The sequence below is a fragment of the Polypterus senegalus genome, chromosome 7, assembly GCF_016835505.1.
Source record: "Polypterus senegalus isolate Bchr_013 chromosome 7, ASM1683550v1, whole genome shotgun sequence".
Classification (NCBI taxonomy): Eukaryota; Metazoa; Chordata; class Cladistia; order Polypteriformes; family Polypteridae; genus Polypterus; species Polypterus senegalus.
Window position 1 is genome coordinate 176,989,924 of NC_053160.1, and position 21,253 is coordinate 177,011,176.

General features: G+C 40.3%; 1 protein-coding gene across 2 annotated transcripts in view; it reads right to left on the minus strand.

The window, feature by feature from the left end:
• cntfr (ciliary neurotrophic factor receptor) overlaps positions 1–21,253 on the minus strand; it is a 734,458-nt gene that overhangs the window by 107,617 nt on the left and 605,588 nt on the right. For both annotated transcript variants that reach the window (XM_039759654.1, XM_039759655.1), the window contains 2 exons: positions 19,473–19,590; positions 6,768–6,934 (listed from right to left, as the gene is read on the minus strand). In XM_039759654.1, coding sequence (XP_039615588.1) covers positions 6,768–6,934; positions 19,473–19,590 — 285 coding nt within the window. The remainder of the gene's footprint in view (positions 1–6,767; positions 6,935–19,472; positions 19,591–21,253) is intronic.

The following is a 21,253-nucleotide window of genomic DNA, read 5'->3' on the forward strand; positions in this document are numbered from 1 at the left end:
TGAAATAAGATCTCGTGATTATGAGATAAGAGCTATTCTGGCATTATCCTGTAATTATGAGATCTTGTCTTATCCTTGTGTCGCACACGCTATTTTCATCTGGATATTTCAGTCTAGCACCGCCATTCCTTGAAATCACATGCTTGTCCATGCCATTCCCATCATCAACCCTCCCTCCAAAAGACTTTGCTTTCTTATACGTGTCTTTGCTTGGCATGTATTCTCAATTTGATTATTTTGCAGGTTACATGAAGGGTGGTGGTGTCGTTTGGAATATTTCTTGAGATTTTCGTACCATAAAAACCAAAGGTCTGTGCGATATGTCAGCGTCGTTGTTTATAGGCCGTGTCTCTGATCACATTCTACTAGAATAAACACTTGTTATCGAAGAGTTGATTCTTTCTATCTCAAGTCGTGTTCTTCCATCTTTTCCACTCTTATTATGGGTTTTGAAACTATTCTGAAAGTAATGGTGTTACATTTTTAAATTCATACTTTTATGCAGAATGGAGAGAAAAAGGTTTTATGATAGAACACAAGGCAGTGGTGAGCAGTGCTGTATAATATTTGAGTTATCCAGCCATATGCTCAAAATGTGCAAAACATGTGCTTTCTTGAAAGCATTCTCACACCTTGTATTGATCCTCATTTGTTTCACGACTGTCACCATGTTGTGTCGCTTAGGAAGTGAGTGGAGGAGGAAGAAGCAACCTCTGGTGACATCACTGCGATGAGGTCAATGGGCACTTCCTGGCCACCAGAGATTGGATCGCTCCGTAAACGTTATTGCGATTTTCTTTGTTTCTGAAATCCTTGATTTTGATCTTTGATATCGAATTACGATTTTGGGTCTGATTTTGACATACATTTTGCTCTCCCAGTTTGGACCATTATTTTTATTTTTTTCACTGTTTCATCCATATCCTGATCATTTATTGCCAGTTTTTTTTTTTTGTAGCAGGAAAGAGTGGGATTAAAGAAGCAGGTGTGACCCTAATGAACTGCTTGGATCTTCTCCTGGCTTTTTTGAGAATTTGAGGACAATGCTGTACTAAAAACTGGGGAGTGTATCACCGGCCATGAAATTCTTGCTCAGATCACCCATCCTAAAGATGTCCACGACCCAGTTTGGGTTGCGACCCGTAGTTTAAGGAACGCTGCTTTACAATACTGCAGTATGAACATGCAGGAGACGTATAGTCTGTGTTGGGTCTGAGCGTGTCCTGTGTAGGAAATTCATTAATCCAGCCATGAAGTTTGAGTTGAACTCTCTACAATAGGGATAGCATGGAAATTATTTTCACTTCGACATGTGGGTAGAAAAAATGATGGATAAAGTTTGCTTTCATTCTCAAAAACAAAGTAAAACAAATGGTTTCTAAATTCAGAAGGTTTATTAATGAAATGTCTCCAATTTGTTAATTTGCTGTGAATAAATTTATGCTGCATGGTAATGCTGTCTGAAGGTGAGTACATGAGACCAGAGGAGGAGGAGGAGGAGGAAGAGATTAAAGATCTTCAAAGTCAAGGTTAATAGTTTTGATCTGACCGAGGAGGAGAAGGTCAACGGCGGTTATTAGCTTTGGAGCCACAGCATTTGATTTAGAGCAACGGTGACCAGCAAGTCAGGCAACACGTTCCATTTAGTCGAGTTTCAAAAAAGGCTAAGCAATCCATCAGCAATGAAGCACACTGTGATGACTAGCATGCTGTCTGGATTTAATTGCGCCAAGGTGTTTCAGGTAAATGCTGACACTCTCAGTCAAGGAAGCCTGGGAGAGCACATTGGCCGCTTTTTTGTTTTTTCTTTTTCTTTTCTGCGATTAATTTAAACAAATGCTGCTGGGGTGCAGCTGTGAAGAGTTATACAGTGAAAAGATGAGCCTTGGAGTCCTCTTTCATATCACGAGGCACTCCGGGAGACGTTTAGCTGCCACATGATTTGCCGTTTCCGTTGGAAATGTATTTAGTGTAAATGTGATGGGATGCACTGAGCTGCTTAGAACAAACAGATACTGTATACAAAGTGCAGAGCAAGTTTACATTTCAGTCAAGATCTGTTTAGAAGGAAAAGGCTGATAGTCTTTCATTCCCTCATATTTGTTTTGAACACCAGGCCTGGTAAGTGCTGATCTGACCCTCCACTCACTTCAGAATGAGCTTAAAACAAAACAGAGTTTATTGATTGGTTTTATAATATCAGGACACATGGCCAAGTGGCTTAGACAGAGGACTGGGAAAACTACCGCTAGATAGATAGATAGATAGATAGATAGATAGATAGATAGATAGATAGATAGATAGATAGATAGATAGATAGATAGATATGAAAGGCACTATATAATAGATAGATAGATAGATAGATAGATAGATAGATAGATAGATAGATAGATAGATAGATAGATAGATAGATAACACTTTAGTTGTCCACAGCTCAAGAAATAAAGAAATGGATATTATTATATTATAACAAAAAACAACAACCTCTAACCTACACATCAGAATGTCATAAAGGAAAGAATGTTAAAAAGAAGGAGGAACTTCAGAGGACATGCTGAACACCTAAATACTCCACAGAGTAAGGAATGAGATTCCCTTGTGATACCTCCGGAGATCTGAGGGTTCCCATTGTGCCACCGTGCCACTCTCCCATACATGCTGTATATAAGCACTCTAAGCATGTTGGAAAAGACAGCGGCAGCACATCACAAATATGAAGTGACTCAAACATGAAGATAAACCACGCTAATCTTAGCATGGCTAACATCCCTGGCAGCTTTTCTTTAGATGGTGAGGAAAAACCAACAAATAGTGGATATTTAAAAATAAATTACTTCAAAAGTGATTTTTCCCTTGGGTAGCAGACACAGGAAATATGCTCAGACAGGCTACTTAACATATTTTAACATGCAGAACTGGAGGCACATTTGCATATGGCTTGGGGCATTCTGCAGCTCTGGTCGGCATAAATAGGTAGCAATTATTTTTTAACAAAAATTATAATTATTACAGCAATTTTCACCAGTCTGTGCTTTTCTTACAACACATCTCAATGCAACACGTGCCGTTAGGAGATCTGTGAAGGCCAATTCTCACCCGTTTATTTACAGATGCAAATCATTCCTTCACGCCTGCTAATGCCACGTCTACATATCACTCTCATGGAGTTCATATACTGTATTCTAATGGGAATTGTATTTTTAGTAAAACATTAAACTATTTGCTAAAGAAGGTTTTTTTTGTTAAAATGCACTAGTCGTTTTCCGTTATCTGTCTGTTAAACCCAGAACAAGAATGGATTATAAAATACCTGACAATGAAGTGGAAACCTTTGCTAATTTGTAACATAAGATAGCAGAACAATCTCAAAGCTGAGAAGACCAAGTAAGGAGAGACTCAGGAAGTTACACATAGAAAAAGCTGTGGTACCAGATGGAATCAGTCCTCAAGTTCTTCAGCCCTGGGCTAACCACCTTTGTAGTGTCCTCTGTCACCTGTTCAGTCTGACACTGTCCCAAAGTAGGCAGGAGTCTCTTCACCTAATGACTTCAGACCAGTGGTACTTGCGTCTCATATCATGAAGACCTTTGAGAGGCTGGTCCTGAACTATATGAGCCCTCTTGTGGTAAACCACCTGGGCCCACTGCAGTTTGCCTATCGGGTCAAAGACTGTAGTGGAGGATGTGATGGTCTGTCTTCTCCAAGAGGCTTATTCTCACCTGGACCAAGCTGGCAACACTCTGAGGATGATGTGTTTTGATTTCTCCAGTGCCTTCAATACCATCCAGCCATCCCTATTAAGGGGTAAACTCAGAGATATGCAGATCGATTGATCTATCTATCTATCTATCTATCTATCTATCTATCTATCTATCTATCTATCTATCTATCTATCTATCTATCTATTATATAGTGCCATTCATATGTATGTATCTATCTATCTATCATATAGTGCCTTTCACAGCTTCTGATATGGAGCTCAAAAAACTTTTAAGATATTTCTTGTTTTTTTTTTATCGTAGTACCACTTGTCTCAATTGTTCTCATGTCAGTGAAGAAAATACCTTATGTATGTAGTAGGTTAGATAACACTGTAAGTTTAATATTGTGAAAAGGTCAGCATTTCATTTGGAGTTATTGGCTATTCTTAAACTATATAACTATTATGTAAGTTTATTTTATGAGAACAGCACACAAGGTATCCCTTAAAATGGGTGTGATGACAAGGATTCAAATGCCTGGGTGTTAATCTCATGTAATGTCACAGCCACTAAATGTCTTTGGGCCTGTGCAATTAGATTGACTCACCAATGCAGAAGAGCTCTGGGGGTCTGCAGTTAGACCCTATTTGTGTACTGTTGACCATGTGGTATGCAATTAGACCCTCGTGGTGTACTGTTGACCACATGGTATGCTGGCCGCTACATGCCGTAGTTGTCCATTCATCCGCTTACGGGGTGCTAGTCGGTCAGGTCTCTGGTCCACTCTATGGGAGCTGTAATCACTAAGGCTGTTAAATGGTGCATACTTGTACATGGCAGTTAGTTTGAGAGGTTAAATCCACGCCACTGTGCACCCCAAATTTCTACGTAAATGCTCCTGTACATCTTTGTGAATGTGGGAGAAAGACTGGAGCACAAATAGGAATACACCATCAAACACAGAGTGAATGTGTAAACTCCACATCATTTATTAGGAGCTTATTTGAGCAGGGCACCGGGGCGCTGCTGTACAATGGCTGACCCTGCACTTTGACTCCCAAAGTTCCAGCAAAAAGACGATTTTCCCCCTAAAATGAATAAAGAGTGTCAATTCAAAATCAAACTTGTCATGTCGTGACTAGTGTTGATCAGTGAAATTTGTGATTTACTGGGTTTGCTGGACAATTTTGCAGAGCCATCAGCCGACACAAACTGTTTTTTTTGTCCCAGCGCCCCATGATGCTGTGAGATGCCAGTGTGACATCACAAAGTTGTAGCAGCCATGTTGGATGGGGATGTCGCTACCCGACCAGCGCTACTTGCCCAGTCTGACATGCGCACTGTAAGTGTACTTGACCTGTCACTTTACGGTGCTGCCCGATCCTCTTGGCACGTGTGCGATTATGAAATACAGGTACAGCTGGAATTGTAAAACATCCAAAGTGTTCATCATAATTTATGCTGTAAATAAATGTAACGGTTCATGTATGTAGTGATGTTTGAACATCGACATTGAACAGGACTAAAAGTCAGAGCACAGGAGTCATTTTAATGTTATCAACTATAACATTACTAAAATCTACAGGACAGGCTGGCAGGAGTTGCTGTTTTTCTATTACGGCCCTGGCTACATACAGACAATGTGTTTAAAGCCTTTAATTTAAATAAAACAGGGCTTTTGATCTCTTTGAAGTACTACAATGCATTAATTTTTCTTTATTGTGCAAATTGTCTCAATATAACGATATGCATGAAAGAGAATGCAGAAAAGATGTCTTTTTTAAAATCATTCAGGTGTCTAGGGAGCTTATTCATAAATTAAATGTGGAAATCAAGTCTAATGAAACGGCTAATGTGATAATAAAAAGTTACTTAGTTTTATCCTTAAAGTGGTGTAATTCCAAAAAGAAAACAACTGAAGACGCTTAAGGATAACAAATTAGGGCATCACATTTCATTTCCAGTAGGGAATATTAGAAACCGTGATTGCAAATTATTAGAAAGTGTGGAAAATAGTTTTAGCAAAAGTTTACAGTTCCGAAGGAGTGGCTGGACTCACTCTTGGTGACAAGGTGACAAGCTCGGCAACATGGGAGGACCTTGAAGTAGCACCACTGATTCTTTATGTTGAGAGGGGCTGCTTAATGTAATTTAGGCCTGTAGGTGGGATGTTGCTGGGCTTCTTCCTTGGAGTTGTGCAAGGCAAGGCCTTGGGCACACTGGAGCAAGGCTGGTGCTTACCTTGCTAGAGGGCTGATAAAACCTGCCAGTTTGCAGGTGGGCACATTGGATTCCTAGCGCAATAAGCCAAAGATGCCCTTACCAAGCTGGGAGACCAGCAGGATGGAAGGATAGGGGAAGACAACCTGGCAGGGCCACTTAGCCCGACATGCCTGGTGCTTTACTACCAGGGCGTACACCCACAAGGCATGCTGGGAACTGGAGTTCTATAGGGCAGCCAGTGCTAGGGCATAACCCGTTGAAGCACTTCCAGCTCAAACAGAAGCCCAACAAAGCAGGGATAATTAATTCCATAAAAGAAGTCGCTCAATCTCATCCAGGCAAGTTGGAGTTGGGTGGAAGAAGGACAAAACTCACCTGGAGGAGTGGAGGAGACTCAAGAAAGAAAGAAAGAGAGAGAGAGAGAGAGAAGGATTTGGAATTTTGATTTCATTTATTAAAATAGCCTTTTGTATGGTAATTTATAATAATACACCTTGCATTTGTACCTGGGACTTGTGTGTGGGGTTCTGCAACACCCCCTACTGGTCAGCAGGTGAGCTCAAAGCTCTCCCAAGGCAGCCACATGAAAAACACCACAGAGATTATTGGTCTCAAAGATGGTACATCATAAAAAGTATCACCTGCTTGAAGCCATTCAGCAAGACTCCAGTAAAATGTGAGTGTTGACAGTACACATCGGGGACCCCTCATGGCAGAGTAGAATATTCAAAGTCATATTCGTCAGGCCATACTGTATGCAGCTACTTCATTTTAGGCATCCTATTAAACATTTACAGTTCATTTTAAAGGAAAGAAAACCAGTTATAAGGCACGATGACTTACCTATGGAAATCTCATCAAAAGCTAAGAAGCCCGACGCGTTGCCCAAAGTGTTTGTGGCTGTGACGTTCACTCTGTATTTGTTATTGGAAAAAATTTCAGGCAATTTCACGTGACATCGGTTTTTATGAATGGGATCTTTCTGGACTTGCAGATCTTGGAGTCCATGTCTAAAATTGGAGAAAAAAAGAAAGAACATTTAAGATATTTAAGAGTTGTTACCTGGACAGTGAAAGGCACCTGCAGTAGGGGTAGTGTTTTGATCCAGAAAACACCATTAATGACATTTGGGAACATTATAAAGATTCATTCAATGGTTCATTTAAAATTGGTACAAATCACGACTCTGCATCGGCATCAAACCTTAAAATTAGAACAGCCTCTTTATAAAATGTATTTTACACCCTGAGTGGCCTGCTACCGGGCCGAGCGATCATTTAAAAATCTTTTGTTACATCATACCGGTGAACTTTGCCACACATCGACACAACAATTCATCACTTGTAAGTGACAAGTGTCGACTTCACCCTCCTAGTAATCAAATTGTTGCCATATTTACACTTGACCTCTAATCTGGTTTGAAATCATATGTGTGGTGTTTCATAAATTGTTACAAAACATATTTGAAAGAAATTATAGTAATCTATACTAATAAAAGGCAAAGCCCTCACTCACTCACTCACTCACTCACTCACTCACTCACTGACTCATCACTAATTCTCCAACTTCCCGTGTGGGTGGAAGGCTGAAATTTGGCAGGTTCATTCCATACAGCTTCCTTACAAAAGTTGGGCAGGTTTTATATCGAAATTCTACGCGTAATGGTCATAGCTGGAGGCAGTTTTTCTCCATTTACTGTAATGGAGATGAGCTTCAACGCCGTGGGGGCGGAGTTTCGTGTGACTTCATCACGCCTCCCACGTAATCACGCAGTACATAGAAAACCAGGAAGACCTCAAAAAAGCGCTGAAGAAAACATGCATTATATAATTGAGAAGGCAGCGAAACAATAAGAAGCGAGCGAGTGACATATACAACCATATTCATGAGTTCTGCTACTTCGGAAACAAAGCACGATGTAAACCTACACTTTAAATTAAGTTCATAGACAGGCTGCCGCTGGCGTTTGAAATTTAGTGCCTGCCCATATAAGGCCGTCCGTCAGCGGCAATCCAATAGCAAACTCCCACTAAATATTCACTGGTGAAGGACTGTGTTTATGGAGAGGAAGATGAGATGGTCAGGGTGGTGTTTGACACAAACTCAGCGAAACTGCGAGAGAAAATTTTAAGTGCCAAGACTAAGGTGACATTAAATACAGCCATGGACATAGCACGAGATGGCACCAGCACAGCTGGGAAACTTCGATGCAAGTACACCGAGTGGCTCACGTGAACTGACGCAGTGCAGAGATAAAAGGCAACAGTTCCAAAGAGCGCTGAAACCGAATTACACAATTGAAAAGGCAGCAAAAAATATGAAGCGTCTGATACATATAAGCATATTCATAAATCCAACTACTGCGGAAACAAAGCACACGTTGGAAAATTTTTAAAATTTTAAAATGTTCCCTTTTCTTTTTCTAGCTTTTTTAACACACTACTTCTCCGCTGCGATACGCGGGTATATATATATGTATATATATATATCACGATCTACATACTCGAAAAATGGATACTTTATTCGCCATCAATGATTGTTTTGGTAAAGCCATACTCAGTGTATTCATTAGATGAACTGTAAAAAAGTAAGAGCGAGGGGAGGATGACTCATTGAGGCATGCAGGCTGTAGTCTTGCCAACTCTATCTGAATTTGCGATCACATTTGAAAAATATATCTTTTCAAGTTCTATTTAGTCCATATGTGTCAAACTCAAGGGCGGGCCACATCCGCCCGGCGTGTAATTATATCCGCCCGAGATCATTTTATATACTGTATTATTGTTATTAAAGCCCGGGTATATGAAGCGCTGGTAACACAATAAACTACAGATCCCATAATGCAGCACTTCAGCTGCCTTGCCGAACACTTACCGCGTTAATCAAGTCTACCTTATGATGCTGCAAGTTATTGCGAAGCTAGCTCACACAATGCTGAAGAGAAAAGTTGATTCTGAAAATAGAGCCTTTAAAAACCGATGGGAGGCTGAGTATATGTTTACTGAACCCGTGTGTCTCATTTGTGGAGCTAATGTGGCTGTAATTACAGAATTTAATCTAAGACGGCACTATGAGACAAAACATCAGGGTAACCTGAATGCAATGCAGAAGATACAGAAAGCAGAAGAATTAAATAAGAATCTGACACTTCAGCGGACGTTTTTACCCGTGCACAATCACAAAGTGATTTCAAGTGAAGCTGCTTTTATGAGAGACACAAATGCACCAGTTCACCTTGCCCCACTTTCCCTGTTGCCAAGTAATGTTAAACCAAGTCGTCACTACGGTGTTCCCAAATACGCACTTTGCTGATAAACTGAGCGCACTGAGTTTGCACGGCGCTTTGGTGACTTTGAAGAACAAAAAAAGTCCGTCTACATGCGGCTCGAACTTCGTGCATGTTTGGTAGCACATATCTGTGTGAGAAGCTCTTCTCAGTGATAAAGACTAACAACACAGCACACAGGAGTCGCCTCATTGATGAGCACCTGCAGTCCATCCTGAGAATCTCCACAACACAGAACCTCACAGCAAACAGAAACGAACTTGTGGCCAAAAAAAGATGCCAGGTGTCCAGCTCTAAAATGACATATGAGCAAAGACAACTGAATGATTTGATTTGTTATTGCTGAAAGGAACACATTTTATTTATATTTCCAGGTTTTGTTATGCAGCATGTTCATATTTGAATTTGTATAATTTTGACAGGATATATTTTTATGGAGAGCAAAATCTTTTGGGATATTTAAAATCTAAGTTTATTTTTATATAAAATTACATAAGAGTAAAGAAATTTGAATGTTTGTTCTTTTAACGTTTACTTTATTTCTAACTTGTATAATTTAGACAGGATATATTTTTATGGAGAGCAAAATATTATAAGTTGTTTAAGGTTTGAGTTGATTTATTCTCGAATAATATTCCTGTCTGTTTTTACCATTCCTACCAAAGATATTTCTGTCGACTAAATAAAAATTCCTTCTATTTAAAATTTAAATAGAACTTGAACAAATACGATAGTTCATAATATCAAGGCAGACTTGCACGTAAGAGCGGGAGTTATCCGTTTTAACAAGCAGCGTATTGCACTGATACGAAATAGCTGTGTGTGTATATATGTAGATATGTATGTATATGTATATATATGTTTATATATGTGTGTGTGTATGTATATATATATATATGTATGTATTTGTGTGTATATATGTAGATATATATATGTATGTGTATATTTATGTGTATATGTATAGATATGTATATATATATGTTTATGTGTGTGTGTGTGTGTGTGTAAATATATATATATATACTAGCAGAATACCCGCGCTTCGCAGTGGAGAAGTAGTGTGTTAAAGAAGGTACTAAAAAGAAAAGGAAAAATTTAAAAAATAACGTAACATGATTGTTAATGTAATTGTTTTGTCATTGATATGAGTGTTGTTCTCATATCTATCTATATATATCTATCTATCTATATATAAATATATATATAGCAAAATACCCGCGCTTGGCAGCGGAGAAGTAGTGTGTTAAAGAAGGAAAGAGAAAGAAAAGGAAACATTTTGAAAATAACGTAACATGATTCTCAATGTAATTGTTTTGTGTATTTGGTGGCAGCGTCACAAAGTTATTTTCGTCTAGCTGCATCAGAAAATGTACCACGACGTCTGACATGCCTCCTTTTTACTGTTTTATCACAGCTTGATTGTTGCTGTCATATATATATATATATATATATATATATATATATATATACACACACACATACACATACATACACACACATATATATATATACACATACATACATATATATACACATATATATACTTGTGTGTATGTTTGTATGTGTCTATATGTGTGTGTATAGCTTTGGTCACTGATTGCAAGGGAAAAATAATAAAATGTAGTCTATAAGTTATTAAACAGTAAAACATTAACGTTTTAAGAAGTACAGGTACATTGAGCACTACTGGAGTGGTTATGGTAAACTACATTTTAAAGACTGTGTAACACAACAGGTAAGTAACTAACAGCAGCTAAAATGTATATGGATCATCTCTCGGTAGTAGATCCCTTTTGAAAGGCGCTACACGACGGCTGTGGTATAGAAATTACATTTTCTATGTGAACTTTCAAATTTGTGCCTCTGGTAATGTGCCTTACCGGCAATTAAAGAAAATTATTTTTGTGTCCTTTGCAATGTTAAGAGAGAAAGGCTTTGGTTTGGGATAAAAGGAAAAAAGGTGTAAAGAAAGGAAAGTTGCCTTTCCTTTTATATAGTATAGAGCGATGTGTTCGCTGACGATATGAGCATCTTCTGGGGACAGTCGCGTGTGTCTTGTGTAGACTGGTGAGACGTCCCCGCCATTAATCAGCTGTGATGGCACTGTCAGTCTTCCACTCCTGTGCGTATCTTCATAATCCGAGCTGAGGACCTCATAATCGTATACGTGCAAAAGAAAGTGTGAATCGCCTTAATATTATTTTGCCGTGATGTAGAAAAGGGGTCCCGTGTTTGCACTTGTCTGGGCTATAGCGCAGGGGGAGGAAGAAAAAAATTAAAAGTGCTCACTTTGACTTAAGGCAGAAGCGCAGTCAGCGTCTCAAAGGCCGGCACAGCTATGCACGCGCTGGCTGCTCGACTTTTGCTGCACAGGAGACCCCTTTGTACACACGTTCATGATATCAAAAGTCTAAGCGTTCTTTGGAGGTAATTCATATATTATATATATAGCAAAATACCCGCCGCAGCGGAGAAGTAGTGTGTTAAAGAAGTAATGAAAAGAAAAGGAAACCTTTTAATAATAACGTAACATGATTGACATTGTCATGAGTGTTGCTGTCATATAAATGCCTGCCTAAATAAGTCACCCTCGCTTTGCTCTTACTTTTTTACCGTTCATTTAATCATGGCTAGTGGCGGAAAACTTATAAAATGGAAGGAGGATGGCTTTACCAAAACAAATATTGATGGCGAATCGATTATTCATAAAGCTTGAATTGGTGATCTGTTTTTCTGTGTTAACCTCATATTTTTCATACTTCTTCTCAAACTAAGGTGGTGCGAGGGTAAAATGAATCGGGATGCGCTGATCAATGTAATCGGTGTACCAGGAAATCATGCATTGACAAAAGCTCCCTTTGCTTGTAATGCAAAGTGTGATTAAATGCATTATTTTTTAACGCGTTAAGGAGCACATGCATCGAAGCTTCTCAGCTGTGCTTGTGCTAAGAACGAAATGAGATGAATGGGAGGGTGATGATGACGTGACTCCCCACCCGCCTTAACTGTCAATCCCCACAAACACAGTCTCGGAATTTGCATAAGCACACCCCTTCACCTACAATTTTAACTTAGTTACAAAGTGATCAAAACTCGCTTATATCCTCGCCCTCTCATTAAACTTGTATCCCGCATTCCGTGGGCATGTGAAACGCCAGCGGTAGCCTGTCTATGAACTTAATTTAAAGTTTAGGTTTGCACCTTGCTTTCTTTCCGAGGTAGCAGGACTCATGAATATGGTAGTATATGTCACTCGCTCGCTTCTTATTGTTTTTCGCTGCCTTCTCAATTATATAATGCAAGTTTTCTTAAGCGCTTTTTGGAGGTCTTCCTGATTTTCTACGCACTGCGTTGACAGTCAGTTCACGTGATTACGTGAGGCGTGATGATGTCACACGAAACTCCGCCCCCCACGTCTTTCCAGCTAAACTCTATTACAGTTAATGGAGAAAAATACCTTCCAGTTATGACCATTAGGCGTAGAATTTCGAAATGAAACCTGCCCAACTTTTGTAAGTAAGCTGTAAGGAATGAGCCTGCCAAATTTCAGCCTTCTACCTACACGGGAAGTTGGAGAATTAGTGATGAGTCAGTGAGTGAGTGAGTGAGTGAGTGAGTGAGTGAGTGAGTGAGGGCTTTGCCTTTTATTAGTATAGATATATATATATATATATATATGACAGCAACACTCATCACTCACAACAGTGACAAAACAATTACATTGACAATCATGTTATGTTATTTTCAAAATGTTTCCTTTTCTTTTTCATTGCTTCTTTAACACACTACTTCTCCGCTGCGAAGCGCGGGTATTTTGCTAGTTATTCTATATAAGGAATACCCATTTTGTGTGTCAATCAAAAGATCCCAACCAATGCGATGAACCCTGAGCAAACATGAGCTACAGGCTGAAAACTGGAAGCAGTGTTACACCATTCTTCTGATTTTTCGTGTGCACTCGAATTTGACTTCACAAAACAACAGGAAATGCCTACAAGTGACACATCGGTACTTACAGTAGATGCTCCTGATCAAAACAAGTGCAAGCCCCTTATTGTACAATGAATCAATCATGAGATATCCTCCAAATAAGAGGAGGTATGGGCCACCTTTGGCAGATACCACCTCACGATTCCGGGTCATTAGCTCGGACTCAATAGGTCACACACTCACAAATCTCATACTATTGGATGGCAGCACATGTGACGCCTCCAATGATGCGTAGATGTCTAGATAAGGACGTAATGAGACACAGCTTGGGGACGTGTGTGCTCAACTATGGCGCATTAACAGAAAATGGTAGTAGAGCATCAAAGAGCTTCATTGAGAATCTTTTTCGCTTATTTTCAGAAACAGAAAATGGCTTCAAGTCGACCAAAACTCACTTTGAACAAGGTTTTGGAGGCTATCTCCAAAGACAGCGATAAATGATTTTGAGCCTGACACAGACAGAAGTCTTTCCTGAGAAAGTTAACTTGCTAAACGGTAACTCTGTGTAATTTTGTTATTTAGTTTTGTTTTTATCGGTGTTTTGATCGTTGTTACTCGAAACTACGGTATTATGTGTAATGTTGTATTGATAGTGGCACCATCAAGACACCATAATGTACAATTTATAATTCATAATATGTATATATTATATATACGCTTGCGGTGGGCTGGCGCCCTGCCTGGGGTTTGTTCCTGCCTTGCGCCCTGTGTTGGCTGGGATTGGCTCCAGCAGACCCCCGTGACCCTGTAGTTAGGATATAGCAGGTTGGATAATGGATGGGTGGATATATATACACTTCAATGGCCACTTTATTAGGTACATCTGATCAACGACTTGTTAACACAAATATCTAATCAGCCAATCACATGGCAGCAACTCAATACATTTCGGCCTGTAGACATCGTCAAGATGACCGGCTGAAGTTCAAAGAAGTTTTTATATGTGCTAGACACCATTCTTCTTGGGTCAACTGAGTGAATCTCACTGGTCATGAAATGGTATCACTTCACAACTCTTTTTACAATGTGAAACAAATTCAGGTTGATTGGCTTATCGCTAACTAGTCACCCCCCCTGGCTCCGTCCACGTAGTAGTGAAACAGGACAAACTTTAAAAATCAATAAAAAAAATTTTTAAAAACGTAATTTGGATTGAGAAGAATTTATACTGATAGCTTTCGTATCTGAGGGCCTCTTGATATACAATATTGTTAGTTTTGCTATTAGGGATGAGGACATATAGGTTTCTTGGGGAACTAACCAGGAAGAAAGCGATGTAAAGGTGACCATGCGAGGACCATGGAGAGCTAAGATCAATCCCTGCCAACTTGAGTGCCTGTCCCTGGGCCTTGTTAATTGACAACCCTAATCCTAATTAAAAGGGCATATCCGTCGCGATCAGAGGAATATGAGGGATTAAAACCCTCTTGCCAATGCCACATCCTGTGATGATTATCGCCTCTATGATGTTGTTCTGATGCTGACAGACCTGGAGACGCATACCATTGCAAAGTTTGGGTGGACTCAGGTTTTTCAAAATGATAATCGGTGCTCGTACTTTTAGTGCTAAGTTGTGCGGTGACATGCCAGGAGGATTAATGAAATTTAAAAATTCTGTAGGATAATGAACTGAATCGTTGCCTTCTTAAACGGTATCTATTGAAGTGTAGATCCATGACAGCGTGTCAAATAATGTGAGCACCAATTGATTCATTGTATTAACAGCGTCGTTTCTTGGAGCGAGGATAGAACATTCCCCAAACTAAGAACGAGGACGATCTACAATTGAAGACATGTCCGGGTCTACTGCAGTAATAAGTTTGTTCAAATCTTGAACTGAGGTTCACAGATTGTCATTGTTTAATGAGCACAAGGCACCTCGTTGGCACGAGTTCGTCTTGGGATGATGGACAAATTCTGACAGAAGTCTCCTGCGAAGAGAACTGTAGCACACATGTAGCTCTGACCGCTCTCTCAAAAACGTCAAATGTTACTCCTTAACAATCTCTAGATGTCTGCTGAACAAACAGGTATCTTTAGATTACAATTCAACATGTGGCGAGAGGTAGAACGACTCAAACGGAGGCTGGCGTGTGAGTGAGGAGGGTCCGCTTTCCCCTCCTTTTAGCTTGCAGCCTCTCTCTTGGATTTGCACAAATAAATCGGTACCGCAAGCGAACTTTGGTACTTAACATGATGACAGACGTCATAAAATCAACCGGAATATTCTAGCAAATTTTAGAAAAAAAATGATCTAAATCCGTTAAGTAGTTCACTTGTGAAAAGCGAACAGACAGACATTGGATTTTGAATATATATGTATATATATGTATTCATTACTTTCTAAACCTGCATAATCTAATTTAGTATTACGGGGAACCAAAGCCGATTGCAGCAGGTTGGAGCGCCAGTTCATCTCGTAGAGTACCCCATCATACTCTTTGCAGTCACCAGCTCACCAAAGACCCCCATATGTGGACCATGAGGGAAACAGAATAGCTGGAGAAAAGCAAAGCACACAAGGGGAGACATGTGGACCTCACATACAGTGAATGGGCCAGGATTCACACCCAGAGCAGTGAGGCAGGGGCACAAACCACCGTATCGCTGTGCTGCCCTCTTTATGGTGTGCCATCATTGATTATGCTCAACTAAGTTCGGAACATCCTGGAAGAAAAATTCATTCAACAGCAAGCAGGATTCCCTCGTCCGGCAAATCGTATTGCAGTCAACATGTTGATGATGGGTCTGATATGGTAAAGTGAGGTCTGCGGCCGGTTGGCATACTTGTAAATAAATAATCGCCAGCCTTGCATCTTCAGGACGCAAGAATGGATGAATAGTAACTTTCTCAAGTTAAATAAAGAGAAAACTGAAATCTTAGTGATTAGCAATAATGGATACAATGAGGCTATTAGAAATAAACTGGATACATTAGGTTTAAAAGTCAAGACGGAGGTAAAAAGCTTAGGGGTGATTGTTGACTGTAATCTGAATTTTAAATCGCATATTCATCAGATCTCTAGGACAGCATTTTTTCACTTAAGAAACATAGCAAAAGTTAGACCTCTTATATCACTAAAAGATGCTGAGAAATTAGTTCACGTGTTTGTGTTCAGTCGACTAGATTACTGTAACGCTCTCCTCTCAGGACCACCCAAGAAAGACATCAATCACTTGCAACGAGTGCAGAATGCAGCTGCTAGAATCCTAACTAGGAAAAGAAAATCCGAACACATTTCTCCAGTTTTGATGTCACTACACTGGTTACCTGTGTCATTCAGGATTGACTTTAAAATTCTGCTTATGGTTTATAAAGCCTTAAATAATCTCACTCCGTCTTATATATCGGAATGTCTGACACCTTATATTCCAAATCGTAACCTCAGATCCTCAAATGAGTGTCTCCTGAGAATTCCAAGAACAAAACTTAAAAGAAGTGGTGAGGCGGGCGGCTTCTGCTGCTATGCACCTAAAATCTGGAATAGCCTGCCAATAGGAATTCACCAGGCTGATACAGTAGAGCAGTTTAAAACGCTGCTGAAAACACATTACTTTAACATGGCCTTTCTATAACTTCAATTTAACTTAATCCTGATACTCTGTATGTTCAATTCATCATAATAACTATTCATAGTGGCTCTAAAATCCGCACTGACCCCTACTCTCTCTTCTGTTTCTTTTTTCAGTTTCTTTGTGGTGGTGGCCTGCTCCACCTCCACCTACTCAAAGCTTCATGATGCTCCAACAATGATGGATGGATTAAAAGTCACAAGTCTACATGACCATCATCATCAAGTCCTTCCGTGAGAACCCTAAATCCAAAGAGGACTGTTTCATTTATGTTAGGTAGAATACCCAGAGGGGACTGGGCGGTCTCATGGTCTGGAATCCCTACCGATTTTATTTTTTTCTCCAGTCGTCTGGAGTTTTTTTTTTTCTGTCCCCCCTGGCCATTGGACCTTACTCTTATTCGATGTTAATTAATGTTGACTTATTTTATTTTCTTATTGTGTCTTTTATTTTTCTATTCTTTATTATGTAAAGCACTTTGAGCTACTGTTTGTATGAAAATGTGCTATAGAAATAAATGTTGTTGTTGTTGTTCAGGTGAGGGTGTGGTAGTGGGGTGAGAGCAGTTCCCATGCTCGATGTGGGAGCGGATGGCCCTGGACTTAGTGCCCATGTGACCCTAATTGACGCCGGGAGCTGCTGATTGCCACAGCTGTGCCACGTCCCCACTTTAAAAGGGAAGCGCGAGTGCAGGAAGGAGGGGAAGAATCAAAAGGAAAAAGGTGGAGAGAGAAAAGGCAGGATCGAGGGAGAGGCCTGGTGCAAATGAACGGATAAAAAGCAAAGAAGGCAGATAGGAAGTCCCTTGGAGGGTGCAGACGGCACTTAGGGGCTGATGGCCACTGCAGCTGAGGGACTTGGGAACTGAAGAGGCCAAAGCGCTGCTCGTTTGTAACGACTCGCTAAAGGGAGGCAGTGCGGCTGCAGGGGATAGCGAGAGGCTGAGTGAGGAGTTCTGCGGGTGGTGCCATGGACCATAAGGACCACAAGTCCGTCAGCGGGAGTCGGAGGCCTGATAGGGTTCCTTGTTGGGAGCTGAGATGGCTACAGGAACCCGAGCGCCTAGGAGCAGCGATGAAGGTGGGCTGAACTACCATTTAGGCACCTCCTCGGTTGAGAGGACCCCCTTCTGGGTTACACCAGGGAGACGTCAGTTTTAAAAGAAGGCACCAGGGCACATGCTTTTAAGGACAGTTTTAACCTCGTTTTAATGGATTTATTTATTTGCATCTTTTACCTCCAGCTGAACTTCGTTTTTATGGATTATTTATTTATTTATGGAACATTTTGAGCACTGCACCTCTTTGAAGACGGCTTTGTTTGTTTGTTTTTAGTAAAAGCACTGAACTCTGATTCACCATCCCCTGGCTTGGTGTGTTTGTCCTCACCTGCTCAGCTCATCACCCCAGTCATGAACCGGACACCGGCGATTGTCAAGAGGCTCCAAAAATGGAAGAGGGTGCGTGGCGCAGACCCACACTGTCACATCTGGGCTGCTTATGAGAATCACAGGAAGCCCCTAAAGACGGCGTATGAGCTCACAAGGGACCACTGGCTAACACTGCTGATCAGCATCTTCCTGTACAACAGAAGGCTCTATGTCCGCCTGCAGGGAAAGAACAGCAGATGGAGGAACTGGAAGAAAGTGTCCTGGCTTCAGCTCTGTTACACAAATGACCAGCAAATGGCAAATAACACCAGGCAGTTCGTCTATGTGGACGACACAGTGGTGGACGGCTGAGGCTCAAGCTTCGCAGGGGTTGAAGAGAAACTGGGTGAGACTCTAGAGGAACTGTCCCTGCATACTATGATGACAACCATCTTAAGCCAGACCTGAGGAGGACGCAGTCCTCTGCCATCCACCTGAACAACAGCGAAGCAAGAAGAGAGGTGAACATCATGTGGTGAGGTGAACAGCTCAAACATCGCCCAAAACCGAAACACCTGGGGGCCACATTGGACCACAGTTTGACCCCCCACCAAGTACTTGTAGGAGTGGACCACCTGTACATCCACTCTTTGAGAGGGTCTTTGGTGTGGTGAAAGTCCATAAGTAGTTCCTTGGTTTTGCTGATGTTAAGATTCAGACAATTCTCTTTGCACCAAGAAACAAAACAGCAAACGTTTTAATGTACGTATATTAATCTTCTTCTTCTTCTTTCGGCTGCTCCCATTAGGGGTTACCACAGTGGATCATCTTCTTCCATATCTTAATGTAAGTATATTAATAAAATGGGGTGACAACTACTTTTATAGGCCCAGCCTCTCAAGTCAATAACAAATTAAAATAAATTCAGTTTGAATGTAATATAATACGTAACTTATTACGTTTAAACAACACTCACTGTCTGAAGAGCTTGAATACGACAAAGAATAGTAAACTTGTCTATCAGAATAGGATCAATAATTTCCCCCATTGGTCTTATCAATTATATATTCTCCTTCCCCCTCTCATCTAAAGAGCTATGTGATGATCTCTGAATGTGTAATATTTTTTATACTACATTTTTATGTAACAAGGTGACAGATTTGTTCGTGATTTTCCTTATTGTAGGAAGATCCCGAAGAGGGAGTAGTGAGTTTGGTTAAGATGCCCAATTGGCAACCTTATTTAAACCTCCAAATAATAAATAACAAAAAAAACTACAAATACATTTAAAACATTTAAAACAAAACTCAAAGAAAAAAATGCAGCTTACCTAACAGAGACTTCGAAGTCAGTTGGGATGTAGGTTGGATGTGGCAGATGCCAGCTGCAGTAGAATCCCTTTGGATACGTATTTGATCGGCATGTCACGATGGGCTCCTTTGGAGGATCTAGGTGAAGCAGAAAGAAAGAAAGAAAGAAAAGAGAGAAAGAAAGAAAGAAAGAAAAGAGAGAAGAATATTTGATCAGTGCTCTGTATCCTTGGGAAGTTGTCTTAGAGCCAAGAAATCGCCTTTTTTCTCCCTTCAAAGGAGAACATTTGTTTCACTGATCATGACAATTCTTTCATTTCGCCTATACAGCAAAGGTACAAAGATGCAGGGACGCTGATTTTTCTTTTTTCAATCCAATAACCCACCCAAACCCACCTAACAGATTAGCCTCCTTTTACATTTTTCACTGAAGCATGCCTTGCTCTAGTAAAACTGAAACTGTTGACTCAGACCCGTTGCCATGGAGCAGGATGGCATTATGTATGGCGTGAAATTCTATTGCTGAATTGCAAGGCCTGTCACATTTCCTCAAATGGCCATAAAAAAGGAAAAGGCATCTAATTTATGCTGGTTGGAGAATTTCTTTATATTTAAATGTATGAGGTTGGCAGAGTGGTTGATGGAGTGCTCTTACTGGTCCAGAATTCTAGGTTCATATATTAGCCCCAAGTTGTCATTGAAATGGAAATGTCCTCCCAGAACCTGGGTGGGTCTTCCTCACCCTAACCCAACCACACAACATCAGGGAACTGGCGGGTACATATGTGCCCCCTTTTAATTACTGCCACCCTGTCTAGGGAAGGTCCCTACCTTGCACCCAGCACTGCCAGCATAAATTTAACCTGAACTGAATTATGGGGGTTGGAGAATGTTATGTTACGTTACATACATGCCTAGAATTGTGCCCAGTGCTGCCAGAACAGAATATGGTTTCTGTGATCTGGAACTTATTTAAGTGGGTTTGAAAAATGATGGATGGAATGACCTAGAAAGGTATGACAGATGCTATATAACATCAGAGAGCAAGATAGATAGATAGATAGATAGATAGATAGATAGATGTGAAAGGCACTTCATAGTAGATAGATAGATAGATAGATAGATAGATAGATAGATAGATAGATAGATAGATAGATAGATAGATAGATATGAAAGGCATTATATAATAGATAGATCGATAGATAGATAGATAGAAAGGAGTGAAAGGCACTACATAGATAGATAGATAGATAGATATGAAAGGCATTATATAATAGATAGATAGATAGATAGATAGATAGATAGATAGATAGATAGATAGATAGATAGATAGAAAGGAGTGAAAGGCACTAGATAGATAGATAGATAGATAGATAGATAGATACATAGATAGATACATAGATAGATAGATAGAAAGATAGATAGATAGATAGATAGATAGATAGATACTTCTTGGAGAATGACCATGACTATGCCTCTTCCTCATATAATGCCAAATTTGATTGGAAGTTTGCGTTCAGTTTAAATCCTGCTTCCCAAGGAGCCGAGGCTCTCCAGCATCCAAACCAGAGGTTCTTATGTGTGTTTGAGGGGTTGTCGTTGTTTGTTACGATATTTGGGGACTACTATACAGTAGTACAGATGTATCTGGTGGATTATACAGCACCAATAGGCAGTCCCCCACTGTCCATTATATGGGCATTCCATCCGGGCAGAGACCCATCCATTGTGTCACACACATGTGAGTAGGGGGAAGTCTAAGGGCTCTTGTACTGACTATAATGCCCCCCCTACCACCCCC